This window comes from Enhydra lutris, unplaced genomic scaffold (assembly GCF_002288905.1).
Source record: "Enhydra lutris kenyoni isolate GAN:26980312 unplaced genomic scaffold, ASM228890v2 scaffoldscaffold35, whole genome shotgun sequence".
Lineage (NCBI taxonomy): Eukaryota > Metazoa > Chordata > Mammalia > Carnivora > Mustelidae > Enhydra > Enhydra lutris.
The window spans coordinates 2,802,473-2,827,240 of NW_019154119.1; the positions used below are offsets into that span (position 1 = coordinate 2,802,473).

General features: G+C 49.0%; 1 protein-coding gene across 3 annotated transcripts in view; it reads left to right on the forward strand.

Moving 5' to 3' along the window:
• Window positions 1-23,799, forward strand: part of LOC111154178 (kinesin family member 3C) — a 37,565-nt gene extending 13,766 nt beyond the window's left edge. The window contains exons 2-8 of one of the 3 annotated variants that reach the window (XM_022513615.1): window positions 10,003-10,104; window positions 10,784-10,906; window positions 11,973-12,091; window positions 12,551-12,667; window positions 20,570-20,678; window positions 20,858-21,030; window positions 21,275-23,799. In XM_022513615.1, the coding sequence (XP_022369323.1) occupies window positions 10,003-10,104; window positions 10,784-10,906; window positions 11,973-12,091; window positions 12,551-12,667; window positions 20,570-20,678; window positions 20,858-21,030; window positions 21,275-21,368 (837 nt within the window). In that variant the 3' untranslated portion in view covers window positions 21,369-23,799. The remainder of the gene's footprint in view (window positions 1-10,002; window positions 10,105-10,783; window positions 10,907-11,972; window positions 12,092-12,550; window positions 12,668-20,569; window positions 20,679-20,857; window positions 21,031-21,274) is intronic. The other 2 variants (XM_022513617.1, XM_022513616.1) reach the window with 2 other exon arrangements.
• The last annotated feature ends 969 nt before the right edge of the window (window positions 23,800-24,768 follow it).

The following is a 24,768-nucleotide window of genomic DNA, read 5'->3' on the forward strand; positions in this document are numbered from 1 at the left end:
GGGGAAAATTAAAAGCAAAACCAAAAACCAAGGGCGCCTGGGTGGCTCAGTGGGTTAAGCCTCTGCCTTCGGCTCAGGTCATGATCTCAGGGTCCTGGGATCGAGTTCCGAGTCGGGCTCTCTGCTCAGCAGGAAGCCTGCTTCCTCCTCTCTCTCTGCCTGCCTCTCTGCCTACTCATGATCTCTCTCAGTCAAATAAATGAATAAAATCTTAAAAAAAAAAGGCAGAAACCAAGCAAAACCCAAAAAAACCCCAAACCCTGTTTCTAAGCAAAGAACTGAAGTCGTGCATGATGCATTTCGGAGCGTCGGGGGGAAACTGCCAGCATGGGCTACGACTGGGGAGAAGGTGGCGGCTGAGACCTTGCACCTGGATTGGGGCACACCCACAGATTTTGTGCCAGGACCAGCCCCCTCTTCTAGCACAAGACAGGCTCTGTCAGGCAGTCTTGGCTGATCGTGTGGGCTAGGCAAGTGGGCAAGCCTTGGCGAGTCACCAGAAAGGCAAATTCAGTTGTCATTCAGACCACGTTTGCACTGGGTCTCAGCGGGGCTAGCAGAGAAGCATAGGGGCAGTGGACGAATGGAATTGGGTGATGATGGACAGTCAGACATCATCCAGAATTCTCTTCATGGAGGTCAGGACCCAGCTCAAAGGGGAGATCCTGAAGCAGGGTTTCGGGTCCAAGGAGGGGATCTAAGCTGAAGGCCAAGGAGCAAGAACCAACAGAGAGAAACTTGTCCTGGGAATCACGTCGTGGGGGGCGGGGGAGGGGCTTAGAACCTGGGGGGCCCTGGGAGTCTTGGATGATACATCAGATTCCAGGCGTGATTGGCAGCTCAAATCCCGCCTGCCTGTGTCCCCATGGGTTTCTTGAATCCAGAATTTTGAATGAGAAGAGCATGAGACTTAGGCGTGGGTAGCTGGAGAAGGTGGAGGCTGAACAAAGCGTTGTTTGAATCAGAGGTCTGGCTCCTTACTTAAAAGTCACCAAGAGGGGCGCCTGGGTGGCTCAGTCAGTTGAGTGTCAAATCTGAAGGAAAAAAAAAAAAATCACCAAGAAAAAAAAATAATTAAAAAAAATGCATAAAGGGGTATGTCATGAAATGAGAGATCAGACCTCCACAAGTCCACCTCAAAGGTTTAGAGAATATAAAATCAATGGCTCAATTTTATATCTATTATCATAGCAAATTTAAAAAATAATGATAATTATGCCTATGACAGTATAATAAAAATTGTTCCATTATTTATTGCTGGCAGTCATTTAAGTGGTATAATTTTTTAAGATTTTATTTATTTGAGAGAGCACAAGTAGGGGGAGCAGCAGAGGGAGAGGGAGAAGCAGACTTCCCACTGAGCAGGGAGCCCAATGTGGGGCTCGGTTCCAGGATCCTGAGATCATGACCCCAGCTGAACGCAGCCGCCCAGCCAACTAAGCCTCCCAGATGACCCTTGGTGATATAATCTGTTAGAAAGGTAACTTCGGGGGTGCCTGGGTGGCTCAGTTGGTTAAGCAACTGCCTTCAGCTCAGGTCATGATCCTGGAATCCCAGGATGGAGTCCCACATCAGGCTCCCTGCTGAGTAGGGAGCCTCCTTCTCCTGCTGACCTCTCTCCTCTCATGCTTTCTCTCTCTCATTCTCTCTCTAATAAATAAATAAAGTCTTTTAAAAAAAAAGAAGAAGAAAGAAAGAAAGGTAACTTTGCAATATGTTCTAAGATAGACAAAAATGTTTATAACCCTTCATTAAGCGTCTGCTTTCAGCCCAGGTGGCGATCCTAGGGTCCTGGGATGGAGCCCCACATCAGCTCTCTGCTCAGTGGGGAGCCCGCTTCTCCCTCTTCCCCTGCTGCTCCCTCTGCTTGTGCTCTCTCGCTCATGCTCTCTCAAATAAATAAAATCTTAAAAAAAAAGGTTTTTTAGATGAAAAAAACCAAAAAATTGTATGTACAAAGGTTTTTTTTTTTACAAGGGTGTTTATTGTAAACATTGTACACAACCAAAATATCTTCTTATAGGGGTTATTCAGATATATTTAAATTATCTACTGTAAATATTATGCAGCCATTATATTTATAGTCACAAACCTTATGGAAGTATCAGGAAATTCTGGAGAGATTTGATAAAATGGAAATAGCAGGACATGAACTTATATTTATACCATATCTATTGGTGTGAAAAAATGATGTGTGCATTTGGAAAAATCTGGAAAAACAGGGAAAATTTAAAAAGCTGATTAGATGAGGAATATGTGAAAGTTTTTCTAATTTTGTTTCTGTACTTAATTTGATATTAGTTTGTTTTTTTTTTTCTAAAAGGAAAGACAGTAAAACGTTAAAAATATGTCCCCAGGTGCACCTGAGTGGTTCAGTCACTTAAGTGTCTGCCAAAGCATCTGCCTTTGGCTCAGATCCAGAGTCCTGGGATTGAGCCCTGCATTGGTCTCTCTGCTCGATGGGGAGCCTGCTTCCCCGTCTCCCTCTGCTTCCTTCTCTGCCTACTTGTGATCTCTGTCAAATAAATAAAATCTTAAAAAAAAAAAAAAACAACTCTTGATCTCAGGGTCCTGAGTTCAGGCCCCATGTTGTGCATAGAGCTCACTTACAAAAAATGTGGCCCTAGAATCCCTTAATAAACTCTTAGATATTTAATACAGTCCTCCTGAGATAACAAATTCCATATATATATTACCTTCTGTAAACAGTAGAACTTCCCTTTATTTGTCCTTGAAAGTCCAAAGTATAAGCTCTTCCTCTATGTGCCAGGATTGATTGGAAAAGTCCAGATCGTTCCTTTTCACACCTATTTTATTTTATTTTTTTAATTACCCGAGCTCTGCGCCCAACCTGGGGCTCAAACTCACAACCCTGAGATCGAGAGTCTCACGCTCTGCAGACTGAGTCAGCCAGGCACCCCCACACCTGTTTTGATCATGCAGTTTCCAGGTCTATCCTCTTAACCTTTCTTCGTCTTTGCACACTGAAGAGTCCTATTTTTTAATAGCCCTTGGATGGTTTTAGCTGTCCTCTGGATCTCCCTCGCTCCTGCCTGTCCCCAGAGACGCAGCGAAGGAACTACACACAGTAGCCCAGATTCAGCCGCATCACCACCATTTTATATTTGGGTGGAATGATTTTTGTTTTGTTTCCAAAAAGCCGTTGTGGTGATGGCTAGCCAGATTCTGGTGTGGCTTTTTCAGCTCTGGCGGCATATTAAGCCAATGTCTTCTGGGAACAATAGAGAATTATTCCCCCCACTCCATGCTGTTCTTTTACTCTTTTCTTATTTTTTTATTTTTTAGCTTATAACTGACTGCTCCCAGCTATCATTTAATTAGTAGAGCTAGGAGTACTTCTTCCCAGAGCATAAAACTGTAACTGAAGCTCATAGGACGTTTTTTGTCAGCTCACGCGGCCTAGAAATGCTCTCGAACATTAGCACTTAGAAAGATCTGGGGGCATCTGTGGGGCTGGGGGTCTGGCGAGTGCTCTCTTTCTTGCATGATTTCTACTGGTGATCAGTCCTGTCTTTTCATATCCGCACATTTTTCCATCCAGAGACATGCCTGTTTGTTTCTGTTTCCTTTCCCTAATCCACCCCCCCATCCCCCCACCTGCGTTATGAGAAAGTACTTCCCTTTCTCTATCTCCTCACAGCCCCCCACCCCTCTGATGTAGAACCATGAGGGGCGGGGAGCTTTTTAACCTCTAAAGGGCTGGCTACTGGCTTCCCCAAGTACTGGAATAACTGGACATGAGTCAGATGTGATTTCCTCCTGCTGGAAATGTGTTGCTTTTCCTTGAGCAGGTTCTGCTTCCTAAAAACTAAACAGAAAGAAAAAAAAAAAAAAAAAAAAAAAAAAAAAAAACTAAACAGAAAGAATGTCTGGAGTGGAAAGAGCTCGGGCTTTGGAGCCAGGCCGACTTGGACTTGGGTTTTCCATTTAAATTGAATGGCCACGATGTGACCTTGGATGGATGACTTACCCAGTCTGAGCCTGTTTGAGGAAGCTGTTGCTGCTACTACTATGCCCCTTAAAGCCTGTCCCAAAGGCCACCTGGGGATCTCATTACAAAGCAGATTCTGATTCATTAGGTCTGGTAGGGCCTGAGATCCTGCAAGTCTCTCTTTCTCTCTTTTTTTTTTTTTTTTTTTTTTAAGTTTTTTTTTTTTTGAGAGAGTGAGAGAGCGTAAATGGGGGTGGAGGGAGGGCAGAGGGAGAGGGAGAAGCAGACTCCCCGCTGAGCAGGGAGCTGGATGCAGGGCTCCATCCCTGAGATCATGACCTGAGCCAAAGGCAGACACGGAACTGACTGAGCCACCCCGGCGCTCCTGAGATCCTGCATTTCTAACAAGTCCCCAGGTAATACTGATTCTGGGGGACCTCAAAAAGCAGTGATTCTTTTTGTTGTTGTTGTTTTTAAAATTGTATGTATTCATTTGAGAAAGGGAGAGACAGAGAGAGTACAAGCAGGGAGAGAGGCAAAACCAGGTGACCACCCCACTCCCCCACCCACCCACCCACCCCCACCCGCTGAGCTGGGAAACCCACCCCGGGGCTGGAGCCCAGGACCCAGAGATCACGACCTGAGCCAAAGGCAGTGATTCTTTTTTTTTTTTTTTTTTAAATTTCTTTTCAGTGTACCAGAATTCATTGTTTATGCATCACACCCAGTGCTCCATGCAATACGTGCCCTCCATAATACCCACCACCAGGCTCACCCAACTTCCCACCCCCCCGCCCCTTCAAAACCCTCAGATTGTTTTTCAGAGTCCATAGTCTCTCATGTTCAGTTTTTTTCATTCTTTTTCCCTTTGTATTTCTTTTTTCAATGTTTATAGTAATCTATCTTCAAGTTCACTTACTGTTTTCTCAGCTGTATCAAGTTTATTGATGAGCCCTTCTAAGACATCCTTTATTTTCATTATAGTGATTTTGGATTTCTATCATTTTCTTTTGATTCTTTCTTAAAATTTCCACCCTTCTTCCTCCTGTACCCATATATTCCTATATGCTAGCTACTTTTTCTATTAGCACCTTGAACATATCAATCATAATTGTTTTAAATTCTGTGTCATAATTCCAACACCTGTGTCATATCTGATTCTGGTCTAATGCTCACTTTATCTTCAGATTGCATTTTTTCCTCGATTTTTAGCATGCTTTGTAATTTCTCATTGAAAGCCATACATGATGTACCAGGTACTAGAAACTGAGGTAAACAGGCCTTTAGTGTAGGGTTTTATGTTAAGGTGGCTAGGGGTAGGGCTGTGTTTAATGATTGCTGTAGCTGTGCCAGAGGCTTCAAATTCCTTTCATGTCCTTGTTTTTGCCTCCTTCATTGTCTTTGGCTTCTTTACAAACTCTTCCTTAGGTAAAGTCTGTCTTTCAGCAACTTAAGCTATATTACCATTATTACGGTGGACCTGTTTTGATGTGATAGAAGAGAATTAGGAAGGGGAAGCTTGTACACTATTACGAATGAATCTCTGCCTTTTCATGGGCCTGTGCACCTGGGATGTAACCTTTGCAAGTTATAGTTCTTATATTTATTCCCACTTAGGTATTCCTGGAAAGCTACAGGAAGCTGGAGTAGAGAGAATACCCTTCCCTTAGGTACCTAAGACTCTGGTGATGTCTTTCCTCTGAAAAGTAAATAGCCCTTGTTATGAGAACATTCTTTTTTTTTTTTTTTTAATTATTTTTTATAAACATATAATATATTTTTATCCCCAGGGGTACATGTCTGTGAATCGCCAGGTTTACACACTTCACAGCACTCACCATAGCACACACCCTCCCCAATGTCCATATCCCCACCCCCCTTTTCCCAACCCCCCTCCCCCCAGCAACCCTCAGTTTGTTTTGTGAGATTAAGAGTCACTTATGGTTTGTCTCCCTCCCAATCCCATCTTGTTTCATTTATTCTTCTCCTACCCTCTTAACCCCCCATGTTGCATCTCCACTTCCTAATATCAGGGAGATCATATGATAGTTGTCTTTCTCTGATTGACTTATTTTGCTAAGCATAATACCCTCCACGTCGACACAAATGGCAAGATTTCATTTCTTTTGATGGCTGCATAGTATTCCATTGTGTATATATACACCACATCTTCTTTATCCATTCGTCTGTTGATGGACATCGAGGTTCTTTCCATAGTTTGGCTATTGTAGACATTGCTGCTATAAACTTTCGGGTGCACATGCCCCTTCGGATCACTACGTTTGTATCTTTAGGGTAAATACCCAGCAGTGCAATTGCTGGGTCATAGGGTAGTTCTATTTTCAACATTTTGAGGAACCTCCATGCTGTTTTCCAGAGTGGCTGCACCAGCTTGCATTCCCACCAACAGTGTAGGAGGGTTCCCCTTTCTCCGCATCCTCGCCAGCATCTGTCATTTCCTGACTTGTTAATTTTAGCCATTCTGACTGGTGTGAGGTGGTATCTCATTGTGGTTTTGATTTGTATTTCCCTGATGCCGAGTGATGTGGAGCACTTCTTCATGAGTCTGTTGGCCATCTGGATGTCTTCTTTGCAGAAATGTCTGTTCATGTCTTCTGCCCATTTCTTGATTGGATTATTTGTTCTTTGGGTGTTGAGTTTGCTAAGTTCTTTATAGATTTTGGACACTACAAAGGCAGTGATTCTTTAACATGAACCTTTAAAAACCACTGATGCCTGGACCTCGTGGCGGACTCCCCAGCCCCTTTGCAGTTTGATTGGCAGTAGGATGTAGTCTGGGTGCTGGGCCTGGGAAGACTCCCCGGGTGATTCTAATATGCATCGGAGTTTGAGACCTACTTCTTAAAGGGTTATTAGAAGTAAATATGAAACACCCGACAGGCAGAGAAAACCATGGTTTTCTTCTTCCTGGTTCCTTGCCCTGTTCTCTCTCCGCCCTAGTCCCCAGCCCATCAGTCAGTCAGGAAAACCGGGGCACCAGCACTTGGCTTCAAGACTCCTCCCCGAGCACCTGGCGTGGGAGTTCTTTTTTTTTAAAGATTTTACTTATTTATTTGACAGATATTACAAGTAGGCAGAGAGGCAGGCAGAGAGAGAGGAGGAAGCAGGCTCCCTGCCAAGCAGAGAGCCGGATGCGGGGCTCGATCCCAGGACCCTGGGATCATGACCTGAGCCGAAGGCAGAGGCTTTAACCCACTGAGCCACCCAGGCGCCCCTGGCATGGGAGTTCTTAAAGCCACTCATGAGGGGCGGGGCCCAAGATAATAACGCGATGTGGTCCAGCAGTGGGAATTTTAAAAGCTCCCCAGTGACTCTAATACAGCAACCAAGTTTGAGAAGTAGTGCCTTTATGAGATTGCACAAGAGTGAAGAACATGGGGATGATGTCAATTACCAAGGGGAGGTGCAAGGACTCAGGGCTGGAGTGTCCCAGAATAGGAAGCCAGGCCAAACACCAGGTCCCTGAGATCTTGTGTCCCGGCTAGTTAGAGGGATCCGTTATCCATGGCCCCAGCAGAAGGGGGTTTCCTGCCTTGTCTGTCCTTCCTCCCTCCTCACACCCATCCCCTCCCTCCTACCAGGTTTCCCAGAAGCGCAGACCCTGCTGCTCTGCCCTTTTGCCTTCCAACAATGAGTGTGGGCTTGTCTGTTGAAGGAGTAGAAGCTGGGATAAAGGGTCAGTTCTATTCTGGATGAGAGAGCCCAGGAAAAGACTTGGAACTCTCCCTCCCCCCCACCACCGCCCCACAAGCCCAGGAATTCCTTTCAGGGCCTCAAACGTTTATTGAACACTTACTATGTGCCAAGTTCTGTACTAAGCCCTGAGACCCTGAAATCATGTCTGTGCTAAGACATGGTCCCTGCCCTGAAGGAGCTCACAGGGGAGACAGGATGTAAGCAATAATGGTCCTTGTGGGGAAAAGAATAGGAATGTGTCCTGGTTATTGAGGGGGACCAAAGGAGGAAAGGGGCCGATGTGAGAGACTCGGAGCACACACCCCAAGTCACTCCCGCTGAGTCTGCAGGATAAGCAGTGGTTTTCCAGGCAAATGTGGAGTGGCAAGAGAAGCTCAGTGTTGTGAAATGGCCCAGTACATTCCAGGAGCTGGAATTCTTCTGGGAGCTGGAGCGCGCTTGGGGAGTGAGTGATAAGAGGAGGCTGGAAGGCCGGGCCAGCCCACCGGGCAGGGCGCCGCAGCAGACTCTGGGTTTCATCTTGCAAAGAGAGGATGTTCTTTGCCTGTTGAGGTACTTGGCAGCAGAGGAGGGGCACACTCTGACTTGTGTTTCTGGCGAACGCCCCTGGGTGTCACGGGGAGATGGATGGACGGGGAAGCTGAGGGCAACGACCCAGGCGGGTCAGGAGGGTCACGGTGAAGTCAGCAGGTGTATTCGCAGATGGAAAGCGGGGAATGGTGGGAGCCCTAACAAGAAGGCAGACTTGATGGGATTTGATGAATGGCCCAACACAGGGGCGGCAAGAGACGCACTCAGGGCAGGGCCTGGGGAGAGGGCGGTAAGGTGCACAGGGCACAAAACTGAAGGCCTCGTTCACTCAAAAGATCATGCAGGTTCTGGGCTTGAGTGAGAAGGAAGCGTCTGGGATGGGTTCAGGCCTGTGCTGTCGGGGTGAGCCAGATGGTGAGACAGTGTCCCAGAGCAAGGCCTGGGGAAGGTATAAGCACAGCTGGTGGCAGGGGGTGGGGTGGCAGTGAGGACAGGCAGCTCTCCAGGGCTCCGAGCTCTGCAGGAGCTCTGCCTTGGCCTCGGAGGCTGTGTGGGGCCACTCCGATGGGCCCGCTGTCATGCAGGGTCCAATGGCATCCTCACAGAGCCCCACCCCTGAACCCCCAAAAGCAGCCCTCCACCCCTGTCCTCCGTCCCCCGTGATGGGGCTTCCACAGGTGGCAGAGGGGTCCCCTGCCCCCACACCATGACAGCAGCCTGTGCTTGCGAGCCCGGAAGCGGGTCAGCTGGTCCCACTGGGAAAAATTCCAGTAGGGACGCAGCCAATATCATCCGGTAGTTCAAGGTGATTTCAACCTTCCGGGAAGCCTGCGATGAAATCAGAGGACAGCTGGAGTGCCTGGGGGCAGCACCCTCTGATGAGCAGGAGTGAGAATGTGTTTCACGTCATCCTGGTTTACCCAGTTTATACGCAACTGTTATACGTACAGCAGGTCTGTGCTGAGCACCGGGGCTCACAGAGTGGGGCCGGAGGTGGTGGGTTCAAATCTTACCTCTTCATTCACTAGTGGCATGACCTTGGTCAAGTTACTCTCCATCTCTTCAGTTAAGTGGGGAGAGTAACAGGAGCTTTCTCTTAGGCTGAGGATGGAGATCATGTTTGTTAAGGGCCGAATTCAGCCCCTCAAAAATAGGACTCAGCAATATTTGTCAGACATCCTAGAACAGAGGCCGTTCTGGTATTACAGATGTGAGAGCTGAAGGGGACCCTTGGTCTAGGCCTTGCACTTAGTGGGCCGAACCCCCGTCTCTCTGGCCATGCCCAAAGCTCATGCGGCTTCTGGGGCCTCACACTGCCCCTTGGTGCTACAGAATCTTCTGCTTTCCATGTCAGCTGAAGATTACACCTGTGTTGAGAGCCGTCTTCTTGAGTCAGGAGCCTATTAGCTAAAGATTTGGGCTGCCCGGTCACTGCTCCCCACTCTTGAACACCGGCTGGGAGCTAAATGCCAGGATTCAAAAGCCTCATGCACGCTCCTCCCAGGCATGGCGAACCAACCTTCCAGCTGTATCCAAAGCAAACAGATCAGGTGCCTATTTTCCCTGAGGGATGCCCTCTCTTTGCCTCACTTAATGGTCTTATTGATGATGGGAGCCTTGGGCGGGAGCCCAGGAGGCTGGAGGGGCAATTTTGTTCTCGGGGAGGGCCACGAGGCCCCATCAGGGACACGTCTTTGGTCCACTCCTGGAAGGACCACAGAGCAGGGAAGCAAACCTCTCAAGTCGGAGATGCTGTGGCCATCTTTGAAAAGCCCATCTCTTTAACCCCTCTGTGTCCGCAGGCCATGGAGAGCAAGCTGCTCATCGGGGGCAGGAACATCATGGATCATACCAACGAGCAGCAGAAGATGCTGGAACTAAAGAGACAGGAGATTGCGGAGCAGGTAGGGCTGGGGGCTTCAGGTCTCATGGACGCTCATGGCCTTGAGGTCTTGTCTGGAGGACAGAGGGCAGTGAGCCGTCAGGGACTCAGCGTCCCTGGGATACAGTGCTGAGAACCTCAGACACGCTGCCCTGGGTCCCATGGGTCCCCCAGCCCAGGAGCTGCCTCTGTCAAGGGCACCGCCAGCTGAGGGGTGAGAGGAAGTGGTGGTTCTCCATGGCTGGTGGTTCTCCAGGCCTTCCACAAAGGTGTGAGTTCTTTGCCAATTGTATGACAATGTCCTGAATCTTCAAGAACCACAATTTGTTGGTCCTACCAGTCATCTGTGATGCCATATGGGGAGAGGGCAAGGCAGCTGGGAAGCCAGTATGATGGGAATCTATTGTGGCTTGATAGTCCTGGAATGGGCCAGCTGTTCGGGCTGGGGTCTCCATCCCCAGGGGGCAGTGTCTGGCACAGACATGGCTACATGAGCTAAGAAGAAGGTTCAGAGAGGCTCCGCTGATGATGGGTAGGAGCAGGGGCCACGGGCCATGGGACGCTCTCTTCTCCTTCCCGGTGTCTGTGGCCACAGTGGAGCCAGATCACGTGATAGGCAGAGTGAGCTTGTCCCCTGAGCTCCCTTGGCACTCCCTGGGACATGCTGGCCCACTGAGCCCCTGTGCCCTGCCTCGGCCTAGAAACGCCGTGAACGGGAAATGCAGCAAGAGATGCTGCTCCGCGACGAGGAGACCATGGAGCTCCGGGGCACCTACACGTCCCTGCAGCAGGAGGTGGAGGTCAAAACCAAGAAGCTCAAGAAGGTGAGAGCTGTGGGGGGCGGAGGGCCTGGCAGCCTCTGCCCGAGGCAGTCACCAACCCCACCTGAGGGGGGTCTGTGCTTTAGGGAACTGCAGAAGCCCAGAGTGACTTCGCCGGGGCCACCGGCCTAAGGAGTGGGGGGAAGGCGGGGGTCCAGGGCTGAGGCAGACTAGAGCCTCTTCTCCTGGGCCAGGCTGGGCCTGGTGGGCTGGGAAGGCCTTCACCTCCAGTCTCCTGCTGCCATCCTGACGGCGGTGGGTAACTTCCCCTGCGCAGTGTCACCAGCGAGTCACGGTTGGGTAGCCAGGCCCAGGACAGGAGTGTCAAGGAGGCCTGAGGAGACGCAAGCCTGGGGGAACTCGGGAGGGGAGCCACAGGCCTCTGTGGACACAGGAAGGAATGAAACTGATCTCCGGAACTCTGCAAAGTCCAGGGCCAGGGAAGGGCATGGACAGGGACAGGAAGCAGCAAATTCTAGCCCAGATTCTGGGAAGAACCTGGAAAACCCACTGGGTTGCCGAGGTGAGCAGCCCAGAGCAGGCCAGGAGGAGGCCCTGTCACAGTGGCAGTTTCCAGGGACGCATCAACCTCTTGGCGGGTTAGGAGCGGGACCGCAGTCCAGGAAAGCCGGATCATGATCCTGGAGAGGCAGGAGTGGGACGGGTCACCTTCCCTCCCGGTGCAGGAGCCCTGCACGGCAGTTCTGTACTTGGGTCCTGACCCAGACTCTTCTTGTAACTAGTGGTGTGACCTTGAGCAACTGTGTCCCTGAGTCACCTCCTCTACCAAAAGAGGGTGTTGGAACCTAAAGGTCTCTCGGGTCCCTTTCAGTTTTCCACAAGGTGACAGCCCCGGAGAGGGAGCAGGTAACACGTCCTAGGGGAGGAGGGACAGGGTGGCCCTTTGAAAAACCCGCCCTCGTCTGTGGTGGGGCAGGAGGGACATTCAGGGGCCTCGCCCTGGACTCTGCTGGTGGAGCCTGAGCCTGCAGCGTCGGGGTCTGGGCCGGGGGACAGGGGCCTTGCCACCGCATGGCGCAGCCTCTGAGTGGCATCTGTCCCCTCACAGCTCTACGCCAAGCTGCAAGCGGTGAAGGCAGAGATCCAGGACCAGCACGACGAGTACATCCGCGTTCGGCAGGACCTGGAGGAGGCGCAGAATGAGCAGACCCGGGAGCTCAAGCTCAAGTAGGGCCCTCCTCTTCCCATTTCTGGTCCTCTGCTGTCCATCATTGCCTGGCTTCTCTCTGAGGGGCTTATTCCTTCCTCAAGGCCTCGTTCCAGCCGTCTACTCCCCCAGGAGTCCACATCCCTTAGGAATAAAATGTGTCTGAGGGGGGAGGACGAGTTGCTTATACCACCTCTGTTTACTTCTCCTTCCTCTGCCCGGCCGCAGCGATGAGTCCCCTGAAGTGCATGCTGGGTGCTGGCCAGGAATGACTCCTCGGGCCCTGAGTCCATAGTCTTTGCCCCAGAAGCAGAGGTTTCAAGTTCTGTGATTGCTGTAGGGATCCTCTCTTCTCCAGCTCTCCGGCTTTTCTGTCTCCTCTGTTCCCTCTGCCTCTTGACTTCTTGCTCCAACCTTCGCGTGCCCCCTGTGGTCTCTCCCTCCCCAGTTCCCCATCTCTACCTCATTCCTGCTCCCAGGTACCTGATCATCGAGAACTTCATCCCCCCTGAGGAGAAGAACAAGATCATGAACCGGCTCTTCCTGGACTGTGAGGAGGAACAGTGGAAGTTCCAGCCACTTGTGCCCGCCGGAGTGTGAGTCCCTCATTGCCTGGTCTGGGAGCACCCCAGTTTGGGGGTGGCCAGGGTCCTGCGGTGACAGCGGTTTTCTGTGGATTTGGAGACGGGTAGGAAAGATGCAGGTGGAGGATGGATTTCTCCAACGTAGGGGTCTTCACGAAGGAAGGGTGTTCTGCCCAAAACAAAATGTCTCAGGTGCCCCGCGAGGGACCCAAGGAAGGGAAGAGCGTCTCAGCCTTTTGGCAGTTCCAGTGAATGACAACATCCGGTCAGTCTGGAGAAGATTCATTCATCGGGTGCCAAAAACAGCAACAATAGTTAATATTTGCCTTCCTGTGTTGGGCACTGTGTACAGGACTCTCCAGACAGAAGGTAAATCAGACACGGGTCAGAGCTCACAGCCCTGTCAGGAATGCAGGGAAGTGATCAGATCAGGAAATGATAGAGGTGTGACCCAGGCTTGGTCAAGCAGCTCAGCCTGGTGATTCAGCATTTCCACCTGTTTCCCTACAGCCAAGCTGGAAGGGACAGTTTGCATCCACCTACTGGGTGTATAGCTCCCCCTGCTGGTAGCTTGGAGAATAAGATGCTCCTCAAACCCAACAGAGGGACTGACTGCCTCACTCAGCCCCGACCACAGTCCTTTAATTGAAAATCTGTACAGGGCTGTTTAGGAGGCTGGAGACCAAAGCACTTTCCTGGGGGTTCTTTGCTCTCTCTATCTTAGGAATATTAATGACAAGATAGCGCAGAACTCTCCCCAGCTCTAGGTGGGAAGCTAGCTATAAAGATCTCTGGCTTCTCCCCGAAACATCAGATGCCTATTTAATCGGTCTGCTGTCTAAAAGGTTGGCCCTACCCAAGCTGACACATTGCAGCTTTGTAAGTGGCAAGTTCATGAATAGAGGACTTTTCAATGGTGTCACTTTGGACTTGACGCAAAGCTTCCAGGAGATTCTGCAAGGAAGCCCAGCTTGAAAGCCACGACTCTAGTGCCCTCTGCTGGAGAGAGATGCTGGTGAGGCTTCTGATCTGTAGGGTTAGGGATTTTGTAGTTAGAATTCTGAGTTTGTCAACTTAAGTTTTACAGGGGCGCCTGGCTGGCTCAATCGGTAGAGAATGCAACTCTTGATTGTGGGGTTGTGAGTTCAAGCCCCATGTTTGGTGTAGAAATTACTTAAAAGTAATTTCTTTAAAAGATTTTATTCATTGGGCGGCTGGGTGGCTCTGTTGGTTAAGCCACTGCCTTTGGCTCAGGTCATGATCCCGGGGAGCACCGGGATCGAGTCCTGCATCAGGTTTCCAGCTCCGCGGGGAGTCTGCTTTTTTCACTGACCTTCTCCCCTCTCGTGCTCTCTATCACTCAAATAAACAGATAAATAAAGGTTTTATTTATTTGAGAGAGATCGGGGGCAAGCTAAGGGGCAGAGGAAGAGGGAGAAGAAGCAGATTCCCTGCTGCGAGCAGGACTCAATCCCAGGACCCTGAGATCATGACGTGAGCTGAAGTCAGGTGCTTAACCAACTGAGCCACCCAGGAGCCCCCAAAATAAAAGCTTTGAAAAGAAAAAAGTTTGCAGGTGGAGGAATTTCTTTACATTAGATAGAGATGAGATGAGAGACTCTGAGAAGGCATGTTTTTTAACTTTTTATTTGGAAAACTGAGCGTTGCAAGAACAGTGCAAAGAATTCCCATATGCCCCGGATGCCTGCTGGCTTTCCTAGCCCATTGTCTCCTGTCTCTTTGGCTTTAAAGGTGAAGCTGTGCTCCTGACCTGCTCTTTGTGTGCCTCAACCCCCTCCTCCCCACCCCCCAAACAGTTCTGGGCAGAACAGGAGAGCTTAGTTGCTTGTGAGGCCCTGTTCCCACTTCTTCTCTCACTCCTCTCTTCCCCACCATCCGTCTTGTCTTGCTCGAGGAAAGTAGTGCACAGAGAGAAAAGGTGTTTTCCTTGTCATCAGAAAGCCTGAAAATGGATCATTTCTCAAAAGCTTCCCACTGGGGCATATCTGTGTAGTGTTTTCTTTACAGAACTCTTTGGGAAGAATCAGTCCCTACATATTGACTTCAACTTGCACAGAGTTGCCCCCCAAACTGCATGCAGGGGTATTTTGGGGGGGGTGTTTTTGGTTTAGTTTTATTTTAGAGATAGAGGGACAGCATGCCAGGGGCAGAGGGAGCAGGAGAGAAAGGCTCTTAAGTGGGACGCTTGGGTGGCTCAGTCGGTTAAGCGTCTGCCTTTGGCTCAGGTCATGATCTCGGGGTCCTGGAATCGAGTCCTACATTGGGCTCCTTGCTCACCCAGGAGCCTGCTTCTCCCTCTGCCTGCTCTGTCTGCCACTCGCCCTGCTTGTGCTCTCTCTCTCTCTGACAAATAAATAAATAAAATCTTAAAACAAACAAAAAAAGAATCTTAAGCAGGCTCCAGGCCCAGTGCGAGTCCTATGCAGGGCTCCATCTCACAACCCTGAGATCCTGACCTGAGCCAAAATCAGGAGTCAGACACTTGGGGCGCCTGGGTGGCTCAGTCATTAAGCATCTGCCTTCAGCCCAGGTCATGATCCTAGGGTCCTGGGATGGAGCCCCACATCTGGCTCCCTGCTCAGTGGGGAGCCTGCTTCTCCCTCTCCCTTTGCTGCCCCCCCTGCTTGTGTTTCCTCTCTCACTGTATGTCTCTCTCTGTTAAATAAATACATAATCTTTATTTAAAAATTAAAATTTTAAGAAAGTTAAAAAGAAAAGAGTTGGACACTTAACCAACTGAGCTAGCCAGGCACACCCTCCAGGCAACTCCTAAAACACGCCCATATGTACTTATTTTGGAAATCTACCCCGTTTTCTTTTTTCTCCAAAATCTCTTTGTCACCACTGGTTGAATCACAGGTAAGGTGCCTTCCATCCTCACAAACAATTTTGAAAGAAACTTGAACTGAGAAACCAGTTTCACAGCCAGCTCCAGCAAAAACTACTGTACAATATGACCTTGAATGTTTAGTTTCTCATTATAGACATTTTTTTTTTAAGATTTTATTTATTTGACAGACAGAGATCACAAGCAGGCAGAGAGAGGAGGAAGCAGACTCCCCGCCCAGCAGAGAGCCCGATGCGGGGCTCGATCCCAGGACCCTGGGGTCATGACCTGAGCCGAAGGCAGAGGATTAACCCACTGAGCCATCCAGGCACCCTTATCTTTATAGACTTTAATTTTCATTGGATTTATACAAAATTGTCTTCTAGGGCTTTATATTTGGCAATGTCTGTAGACATTGGTTCATAGTTCATAAAATTCTATTTGTGACTTTAGCCCTTGGCCCTTTGCAACCCCAGCTACCCTAGAATCTTTTCAAAGGCATCATGGTGCAGTAGGAAGAGACTGGACTTGGGGTTTAGAACATTCTGAATTCTAGTCCCTGCTCTGCCACTTACTTGGCCTGGAAAACATTTTAGTTTTTGTTTTAAGATTTTATTTATTTGGGACACCTGGCTGGCTCAGTGGGTTAAGCCTCTGCCTTCAGCTTAGGTCACGATCTCGGAGTCCTGGGATCGAACCCCGCATTGGGCTGTCTGCTCAGCAGGGAGCCTGCTTCCCCCCCACCTCTCTGCCTGCCTCTCCGCCTACTTGTGATGGCTCTCTCTATCAAATAAGTAAATGGAATCTTAAAAAAAAAAAAAAGATTTTATTTACTTGAGAGGGAGAGAGCGGTAAGGGCAGCAGACTCCCTGCTGAGTGTGAAGCCTGGCCTCAGGCTGGATCCCGGGACCCTGAGATCACAACCTAAGCTGAGATCAACAGTCAGTCATTGCACCAGCTGAGCCACCCAGGCACCCCTGGAAAAGGTTTTTAAACCTCTGTGAACCCAAATTGCTTCACCTGTGAAGTTGACTTAACCGACTGAGCCACCCAGGCTCTCCCAGATGACTTTCTTAGAAGGAAATTTCAGGATCTGATGAAGGATTATAAACATTTTGTCTAACTTAGAACGTACTGTTGTATGTATGTATACCACTTAGGGGGGGCCTGGGTGGCTCAGTCGGCTGAGCGGCTACATTCAAGCTCTGGGCATGATCTCAGAGTCCTGGGATCCAGTCCCGCTCTTCGTTCCTCGGGGAGTCTACTTGGGGTTTTTCTCTCTCTCCCGCTTCTTCTGCCCTTCCCCCTGCTCATGTTTTCTCTCTCTAAAATAAATGTAAAAATCTTAAAAAAAAAAAAAAAAGGGTCAGTAGACATGCCAGGGAATGCTGCCTGGTGGACCGCTGGCCTGCGGGGACACAGGGACTAACTAGATCGCAGAGACCAGGCTTGCTGTGGCAGAGGATTGGGCATGACCTGGAAAGAAAACTCTCCTTATGATGTTGGATGCCAGTTTTCAGCACAGAAGAGAAAAAGAGGGGAATCAGACATCTAATAATGACATCGGAGTTGGCCCCTAAGAGCTGAGAGATCACTTTTTATTATTATTAAGGGGAAAAAATATTGTGATAGCAGCCATATAGCAGCAAGGGTGGGTCATAGGACAAGTCTTAGGATCTACGCAGCATGTAACTACTGTGGGTCCCTGTTGGGAGGGGGCTTTTAGGCAGAGCCAGGCCCCTGCTCTGGGCAGTCAGCCACAACCCTCTTACTAGAGAGGGATCAATCATGGAAAGTAGGCCTGGGGCAGAAGAGGGAGTAGATGGGAAATTTGGTGTCCCAATTACAGACTCCCCTCCCCCAGCCCCTTCTTCCCGCATGCCACCCAGAATAGCCCTGGCACCTTTACTGGGTCAGGCTGCCAGTTCACACTGATCCACCACTCCGATCTCCCAGCCCTGTCCCCCAGTCCTATTCCCAGAGCTCGCAGACGCTCCCAGCCCCAGCCTGGCCTGGTGTCCTCCTGAGACACAGTGCAGCATCCTAAAAAGAGTATCTAGGCAGATCCAGTTCCAAATGTCTTCCTGATCCAAAGGCATTTTGCTTGTCCCGAGCCTCAGGCTCTTTTTCTGCCCTGTCTACACCTCGGGAGATTGTGGCGAAGTTCAAACGGGATGTGTAGATGCACCGTAGAAATAAGAGGTGATGTTACTAATTTCCCCCCTCTCTCCTGGAGTTGTCAGGGCTGCTGCTGTGCGCATGTACAGCCTCCCTACCCTCCTCCACTCAGACCGGCCCCCCCCCCCCCCCCGCACCTCTCCCCCTTCCCGCCCGGCACCCCTCCCCCCTGCCCCAGGGGCCACACAGCTGCAGAGTGAGCTGGGGCTTCTACAGTTCTATCCTTCCCTGTTTTTACCCATAAAGTAGGGCCAGAGGGGACCCCTAGGTGGGGTCCAGCACTCTCCTATGTGCTTGATAAAATGAACCACAAGAATGGCATTGCTCGGTACTCTCTGCTGCAGAAGGCAGGCACCGTTCCCTCAGCCCCTGCACTGCTCGTTCCACTCCTCAAGGACAGGATGTCCTATCTGTGAAGTACTCGGCCTGTTTCTTCTCCTCTTCTGTCTTCTGTCTGCCTTTTGGCTTTTTTTTTTTTTTGCATTGCTCCTTTGTATCCCTGCCTGAAATTAGCAAGTTGAATGGAGAATAAATCATCTTCCCAGCTGCTGGGAGGTTGAGCCTTTGCTGTGTGCTCTGCTAAATGCTTGTCTTGCTTCATCTCAGCAGTTCTGTGTTGTCGACAGGGTGGGGGGTGGAGGGTGACACAGCTGAGTCTCAGAGGTATTTGGTGACTTCGCAAGGTAACACAGCTTTAAGGGGCAGAGCCAAAGTTCGAACTCAGATAGGTCTTACTCCAAAACCTGTGTTACTTTGTTTTAATGGAAATACTTTGTGGATTTCTTTCCTATCTTGGTTTGCTTGTTTGGATAATAAAAGCAATACGCCACATTCATCAAACTGCTGAAAGGAAGAAGTCTGCCATCCTGTGAGATGGCTAGGATAGAAAGCAATGGAAGTGTTCAAAGGCATAACCAATTTGAAAAGCAATTTGGCACTATCTAGCAAAGTTGAAAATGTACATACCCTACCATGGAACCATTGCATTCCTAGGTGTATACCCCAGGGAAACTGTTGAATATGGACTCAAAGATATCTATACAGAAATGTTCACAACAGCACTGTGTTTAATAAAAAAAAATCAACCTAGATGTCCATCAACAAGAGAATATTACACATATACATAAGTATATATGATGTTATATTGCAACCTTAAAATAGTTAATATAAGCAAATCTTTAATAATCTAATCTAGAGGTACATGGATAAATCTAAAAGAAAAGAGTTTGTTGAGCACAAAGAAAATGCAGTACGTATACCACGCAGTTCAAATTTTTGCAATAGGCATACAAATACCCATGTATATTATTTATGAATATCCACATATATAAGTAACTATAAAAACATGCACTGCGTTGATTAGCACCGCTAATTCAAGAAAGTAATTAACTCTGGGGAGGGAGAGACAGGAGATTTAAAAACCGCTTACATTAAAAAAAAAGAAACTGCTTACACTTTATCTCTTAAAAAAAATTTGATGTAAGTATAACAAAATGTGAAACAGATGACTTGACAAAGCTGAATATTAAGCGTACATAAATTATTTTTTATGCTTTTCTGAATATCTGAGATAATTAGATATAAAGTGATATATTTTCATTATAAAAAAGTTTAGATTTTGCAGAATAGCATAAAGATAATAAAAATCACCTGTAACCAAGCCATCCAAAGACAATAACTGTTAACATTTTGTTGGAAATGCAGACTTTTTTCTTAGCACTTACATTTAAGTCTGTAATCTATTTTGAGTTAATTTTTATAGATGATACAAGGTAACGATCCAACTTCATTTTTCTTGCCTTTGGACATCCAGTTGTCCCAGTACGGATTATTGAAGAGGCTGTTTGTTCCCCATTGAATGGTCTTGGTATTCTTATAAAAAATCAACTGATTGGGGCGCCTGGGTGGCTCAGTGGGTTAAGGCCTCTGCCTTTGGCTCAGGTCATGATCTCAGAGTCCTGGGATCGAGCCCGGTATCCGGGCTTCCTGCTTGGCGGGGAGCCTGCTTCCTCCTCTCTCTCTGCCTGCCTCTCTGCCTGCTTGTGATCTCTTTCTGTCAGATAAATAAATAAAATCTTTAAAAAAAAAAAAATCAACTGATTGTACGTATAAGGATATATTTCTAGACTCCCAATTCTAATCCATTGATTTCCATGTCTGTCCTTATGCAAGCACCACAGAGCCTTGATTACTCTAGGCTTTGTATTAAGTTCTGAAACTGGGACATGCGAACCCTCCAACTTTGCTCTTTTTGAGGATTGTTTAGGCTATTTTGGGACCCTTGTATTTCAAGCCTGATTTTTTTATCTTTTTTTTTTTTTTTGGACTAACTCTTAAGAAGAAAACCAAAAAGAGCCACTCATCATCAATGGTTTTGCATAGTGTGTGAAATCAGCATATGAATCTGAAAGCTAAAAGAAGATTGGATTTCTTTTCTTCATTTCAGCCCTTAGTCAAACCATTATACTGTGAGGGGGAGGGCGGGGACAGAAAAAATACAAGAGTAAAGAAATATATGGTTTCTTGGGTTATGATACTTTTTAGTTGTCCAACTGTATTAGAACAAAGAGAAGAGGGGCGTCTGGGTGGCTCAATCCTTGGCATCAGCCTTTGGCTCAGGTCATGATCCCAGGGTCCTTGGATCAAGCCCCTCGTGGGGCTCCCCGCTCAGCTTCTCCCTCTCCCACTACCCCTGCTTGTGTTCTCTCTCTCGCTGTCTCTCTCTGTCAAATAAATAAATAAAATCTTAAAAAACAAAAAAAACAAAGAGAAGAACATTCCTGTGGACTATCTGCAGAACCTCCTGCCTGCTTTGAACGATACTTAATTCTTCGTATCATTTCCCCCATTTCAAAGAAACCCACTCTAATATAGCCTCTTCCCCACAGCAGCAACAGCCAAATGAAGAAGCGTCCAACGTCCGCAGTGGGCTACAAGAGGCCTATCAGCCAGTATGCTCGGGTTGCTATGGCAATGGGGTCCCACCCCAGGTACAGGGTAAGAAGCTGGGAAATAGAAGGAGGGGAAGGAGAGGGAGCCCAAGGGAGGTGATGCTCATAATCTCTGCTTGTTCTGCCTACCTCACCACCTCTGCTATCCCCAATATCAATGGAGTGCCAAAGAGATGGAACCTTCAGGGCCGCTGCTCAACGTCTGTTCTGATGTTCCCACCACAGGCTGAAAACATCATGTTCCTGGAGTTGGATGTGTCCCCTCCAGCTGTCTTCGAGATGGAGTTCTCTCATGACCAAGAACAAGATCCCCGCGCACTACACATGGAGAGGCTCATGCGCTTGGACAGCTTTCTGGAAAGACCTTCCACATCTAAAGTTCGAAAGTCCAGGTCCTGGTCAGTACCCCTGTGCTCAGAGCAGGCAGGGGACTTAGGAGGCATGGAGACCACATAGGCTGGATGAGGCTGAAGAGGGTTTTGGTTGTACCTGCCAGGCATTAAGGGTGGGGGGAGGGGATACTGGGGTCTTCAGGGAGGAGTTCCCATAGCAACAGGATGAGGCAAAGGCCAGTCCTCACTTCTCAGTTTCCCGCTGTTTCTCAACCTCCCCATTCTCGCACCTCATCCCTCCCCTCTGCAGGTGCCAGACTCCTCAGCGGCCTCCAGCCTCTACCCCACACGCCTCACTGGCCTCCGCTGCTCTGTGCCCCACAACAGTGCTAGACCATGAGTGACAACCTTCCGTCAGGCTGCCCGGCCAAGAGTCTCCTGGGACGGGGAGCCAACCCTGGATCGTCTCACCTGACACTCAGTGTGCGTGCGTGTGTGTGCATGTGCGTGTGCGTATGTGTGAGGGGGCGAGACCCTGGCAGACCGTGCATCGGCCCGCTCTTCTCAGCCTCCTTTATTTAATTAATGTTATTTATTTGTGGAGTTCGGTTTTGGGGGAGATGCCCTCGCCTGAGCCTGCCGTGGTCACTACATAGCCTCCTTTCCTTCTGACTTTAGAACCCCCCACCCCCGTGTCAGACCTCAAGCTCCTCTCTGTCAGCTGCTCCCAGAAGGGAAGGTAGCCAGGGCCTGAGAAGAGAGCACTTTTTCTACCTGTCTCACTCCATCATCCATCTCCTCCAGCTGACTGTGAGCAGTTCCTAAGCACTTTCTGGGACTAGAAAAACGCTAGATGTCCACAAAGGACCAGAGATGTCCTGACAGCGTTGGGCCTGTGCTCCCAGCGAACAGAGGCCTGCACTTCCCTCTCCGGACCTCAGATAACCTCTTTCGGCCTCTTGGGCTCCTTTTCAAGGACTTACATGATCTCACCGACACAGCCCATGCTCTTTGGCTTCGGCAAGAACTCATGGCTTACCCAACTCTGCTTCCTGGCCACCGTCCCAACCTCTGGATGGGAATTGTGAACCGACCGATGGAGGCCCCCCTCAGGACCTGCAGAAAACGAAACCATAATGGAGACAACACAGACAGTCATCAAAGGAAGTCCCGTCTCTGAGTCCCTTTGTTTCTGTCCCCTCAGAGAAATAACTTGGGTCAACAAGTGATCAAGCCAGCTCCCCGTTTTTGAAATGCTGCTCCTTCCTGCTGTGGTCATTTTCCTCTGCAGCTGCCTGGAGCCCAGTTCAGGGTAGCAGGAATCAATGTCGTTCTCCCTCTGGCTACGCAAAGGTACCGGAATCTGTTGCTTTTCACGTAGCACAGGAGACAGAGACCCAGGCCCGATCTGCCAGCTTTGCCAATTAACGCCTGTTTCTGCATCCCATTTGTCATGCACTGTTTTGTTGAAAACAGATCCTTTCTTCAGCATTGTGCAAATTAGTCCCTAGGGAAATGCTCCCCACCTCCTTTTGTGACATCTGAAGATGTTTCCAGTTATCTCAAGTAGTAAGTAAGTTTTGACCAGAAAAAAAAAGAGAGAGAAAGAAAGATTAATTTTCATTGATTTACTTTGTAAGTGTATATTTTGGTAGAGGAATAAAGAGGTAATTATGAAAGAAACAAGTGATTTAAGATCTCAAAATGCCCTCATAGTGGGAATCTCTGGTTCCCAGAAATAAAAGGATTTTAGTCATTGGGACAGAAGCATGAAACTTGACGGAGCTGCTTGAATTTGGTGAGTGGGAGGTGGGGCAGGGGTGGGGGCTGATTACGTGGGTCTTCTCTTTCCATCAGGAAGTGAACCCTTCTTGCACAGTTCAAGTTCTGCTCTAGGGACCAAGCTATGGTTTGGTTTCATTCACTGATGCTGTCATTTCTGCCGTAGTTACTGGACTAGATGGTTGGACAACTCAATTGCCATTTGCTCCTGTCCTTCAGGGGAACACCATTCTTCATCAGAGCCCAAGAGATTATTTGAGACTCAGGATTTGGATCAGAGGTTTGACTGTGTCTGGGACAGGAATTATGTGTAGAAATCCCCCAGGTGGCCTGGGCACCAAGGGACTTCATGCCTACACTGAGCAGCCTCTCCCGCTGACCTTTCTTATTTGTGGATGAAACAGCACGTGTCACCCCCATTCATCACTTGGACACATCGACTCTGCGTCATCTGGTCACTTGACCCTCACAGTCTTAGAGCACAAAATACCCAGTTTCACTACCCACCCCCCCCCCCCCCCCCCCCCCCCCGGTCCAAGGGCTGGGCCCGAGGTGTGTCGAAGGAGGAGCTCCTGCCTGCGGCTTTGTGTACGTGTGTGTGTGTGTGTGTGTGTGTGTGTGTGTGTGTGTGTTTACCTCCGCTCTACACTTGGGGGACACTCGACACTCAGTGTAAGATATGCTGGGAACAGGACCACCGGGGTGGTTGGATCTCAGTCTCTGTCTCTCTCCTTTCCCTTTTGGTGTACCGAACATTTGATTGACAAAGTGAAGGCCTTGATGAGGACCATATTTCTGTGTCTGTTGCTATGGTCTTTATTTAGGACAACAGTTAATGCAGTGGCCCATTCTTGTCACTCTATACATATGACTATACGGGGACGTATGTAATATATAAATATATATAAAAAACATTACCCTCTGTCTCCTTGGCTTCAGATGAGGCCTCTCTGTCGAGCTGAAACGCACCGGCAGCTTGGTGCCGCTGGCAGCCTGCCGCCCAGCCCTGTCCAGATTAACACAGTCGATAATAAAGGAATGAGTATCGTCACAGAATTGGTTGCCTGCCTTCTCTTCCTTTTGTACCTCCTTATACTTGCTTATGCACTTTCTCCTTTCTCTCCCTTCCTTGTTTTTCCAAGAGGGCTTGGGGAGTTTTCAGATCTCAGCTGCAGGTATCAGGACCTTGGGGAAGAATGGGCGGCTTAAAGGGGACTCGTGTGCCCAGCAGGGCCTGGAGGAAGGTCCCAGCTCTAGCCTAAAGTCTGTGTGAGAGCCATGGCAATGGCTGTTCGTGTTCCGGGCGAACGGTCCCGATCCCAGTTCATTCTGAGCTGTTAGCAGGTGTCTGAACAGCCTGGATGTCCAGATTAGCTGTCGATCACCATGTGACAGCTCTGCTCCTCCACTGATCAGTCAGGAGAGATGAAAGCGGGTAGTAATGTGTGTAAAGCACATAGATGTGCCTGGTACATGGTGGGCACAGAATTAAAATGGTTTAAAAGACTAATATCCCGTTCGGCTCTCTTCCCAGGGCTTCTTTCCCTCCCTCCATCTGGGTTCTGGCTGTTGGTTTCCTGGAGCACGGAGGCCTTATGGGAAATGAAAAGTCATTGATGCTAACAAACAAACACAAAGCCCCTACCTCCCAGGGAGGAGGGGGCCCTCGGGGAGCACTGTGGTTGACCAGTTGGTTGGGAACCTGACCCTTCCCCTGGAGGGGCTCCTTGCCCACCTGCCCTGCACCAGCCTGGAGGGCCAGGGCTGGAATGGCTCTGCTGTTGGAGATCTGCCAGGTGCTGGGTTAGGTCCTTCGCCCTGGTGCACGCTCACTTCAGCCTCCCCCATGGAGGGTATTGTCGCTAGTTCACAGATGGGATTTAGGAAAATGAACTAACTTGGCTCAAGACATGTGGGTAGCGACGAGGCTGGATTTGCACACTCTAAAGCCCATGTTTTTTTGTTTTTTTTTTTTCCCTTCTGTGCCACCCCTCGAACCCAGCTGTTCCTCAGGAAAATGAT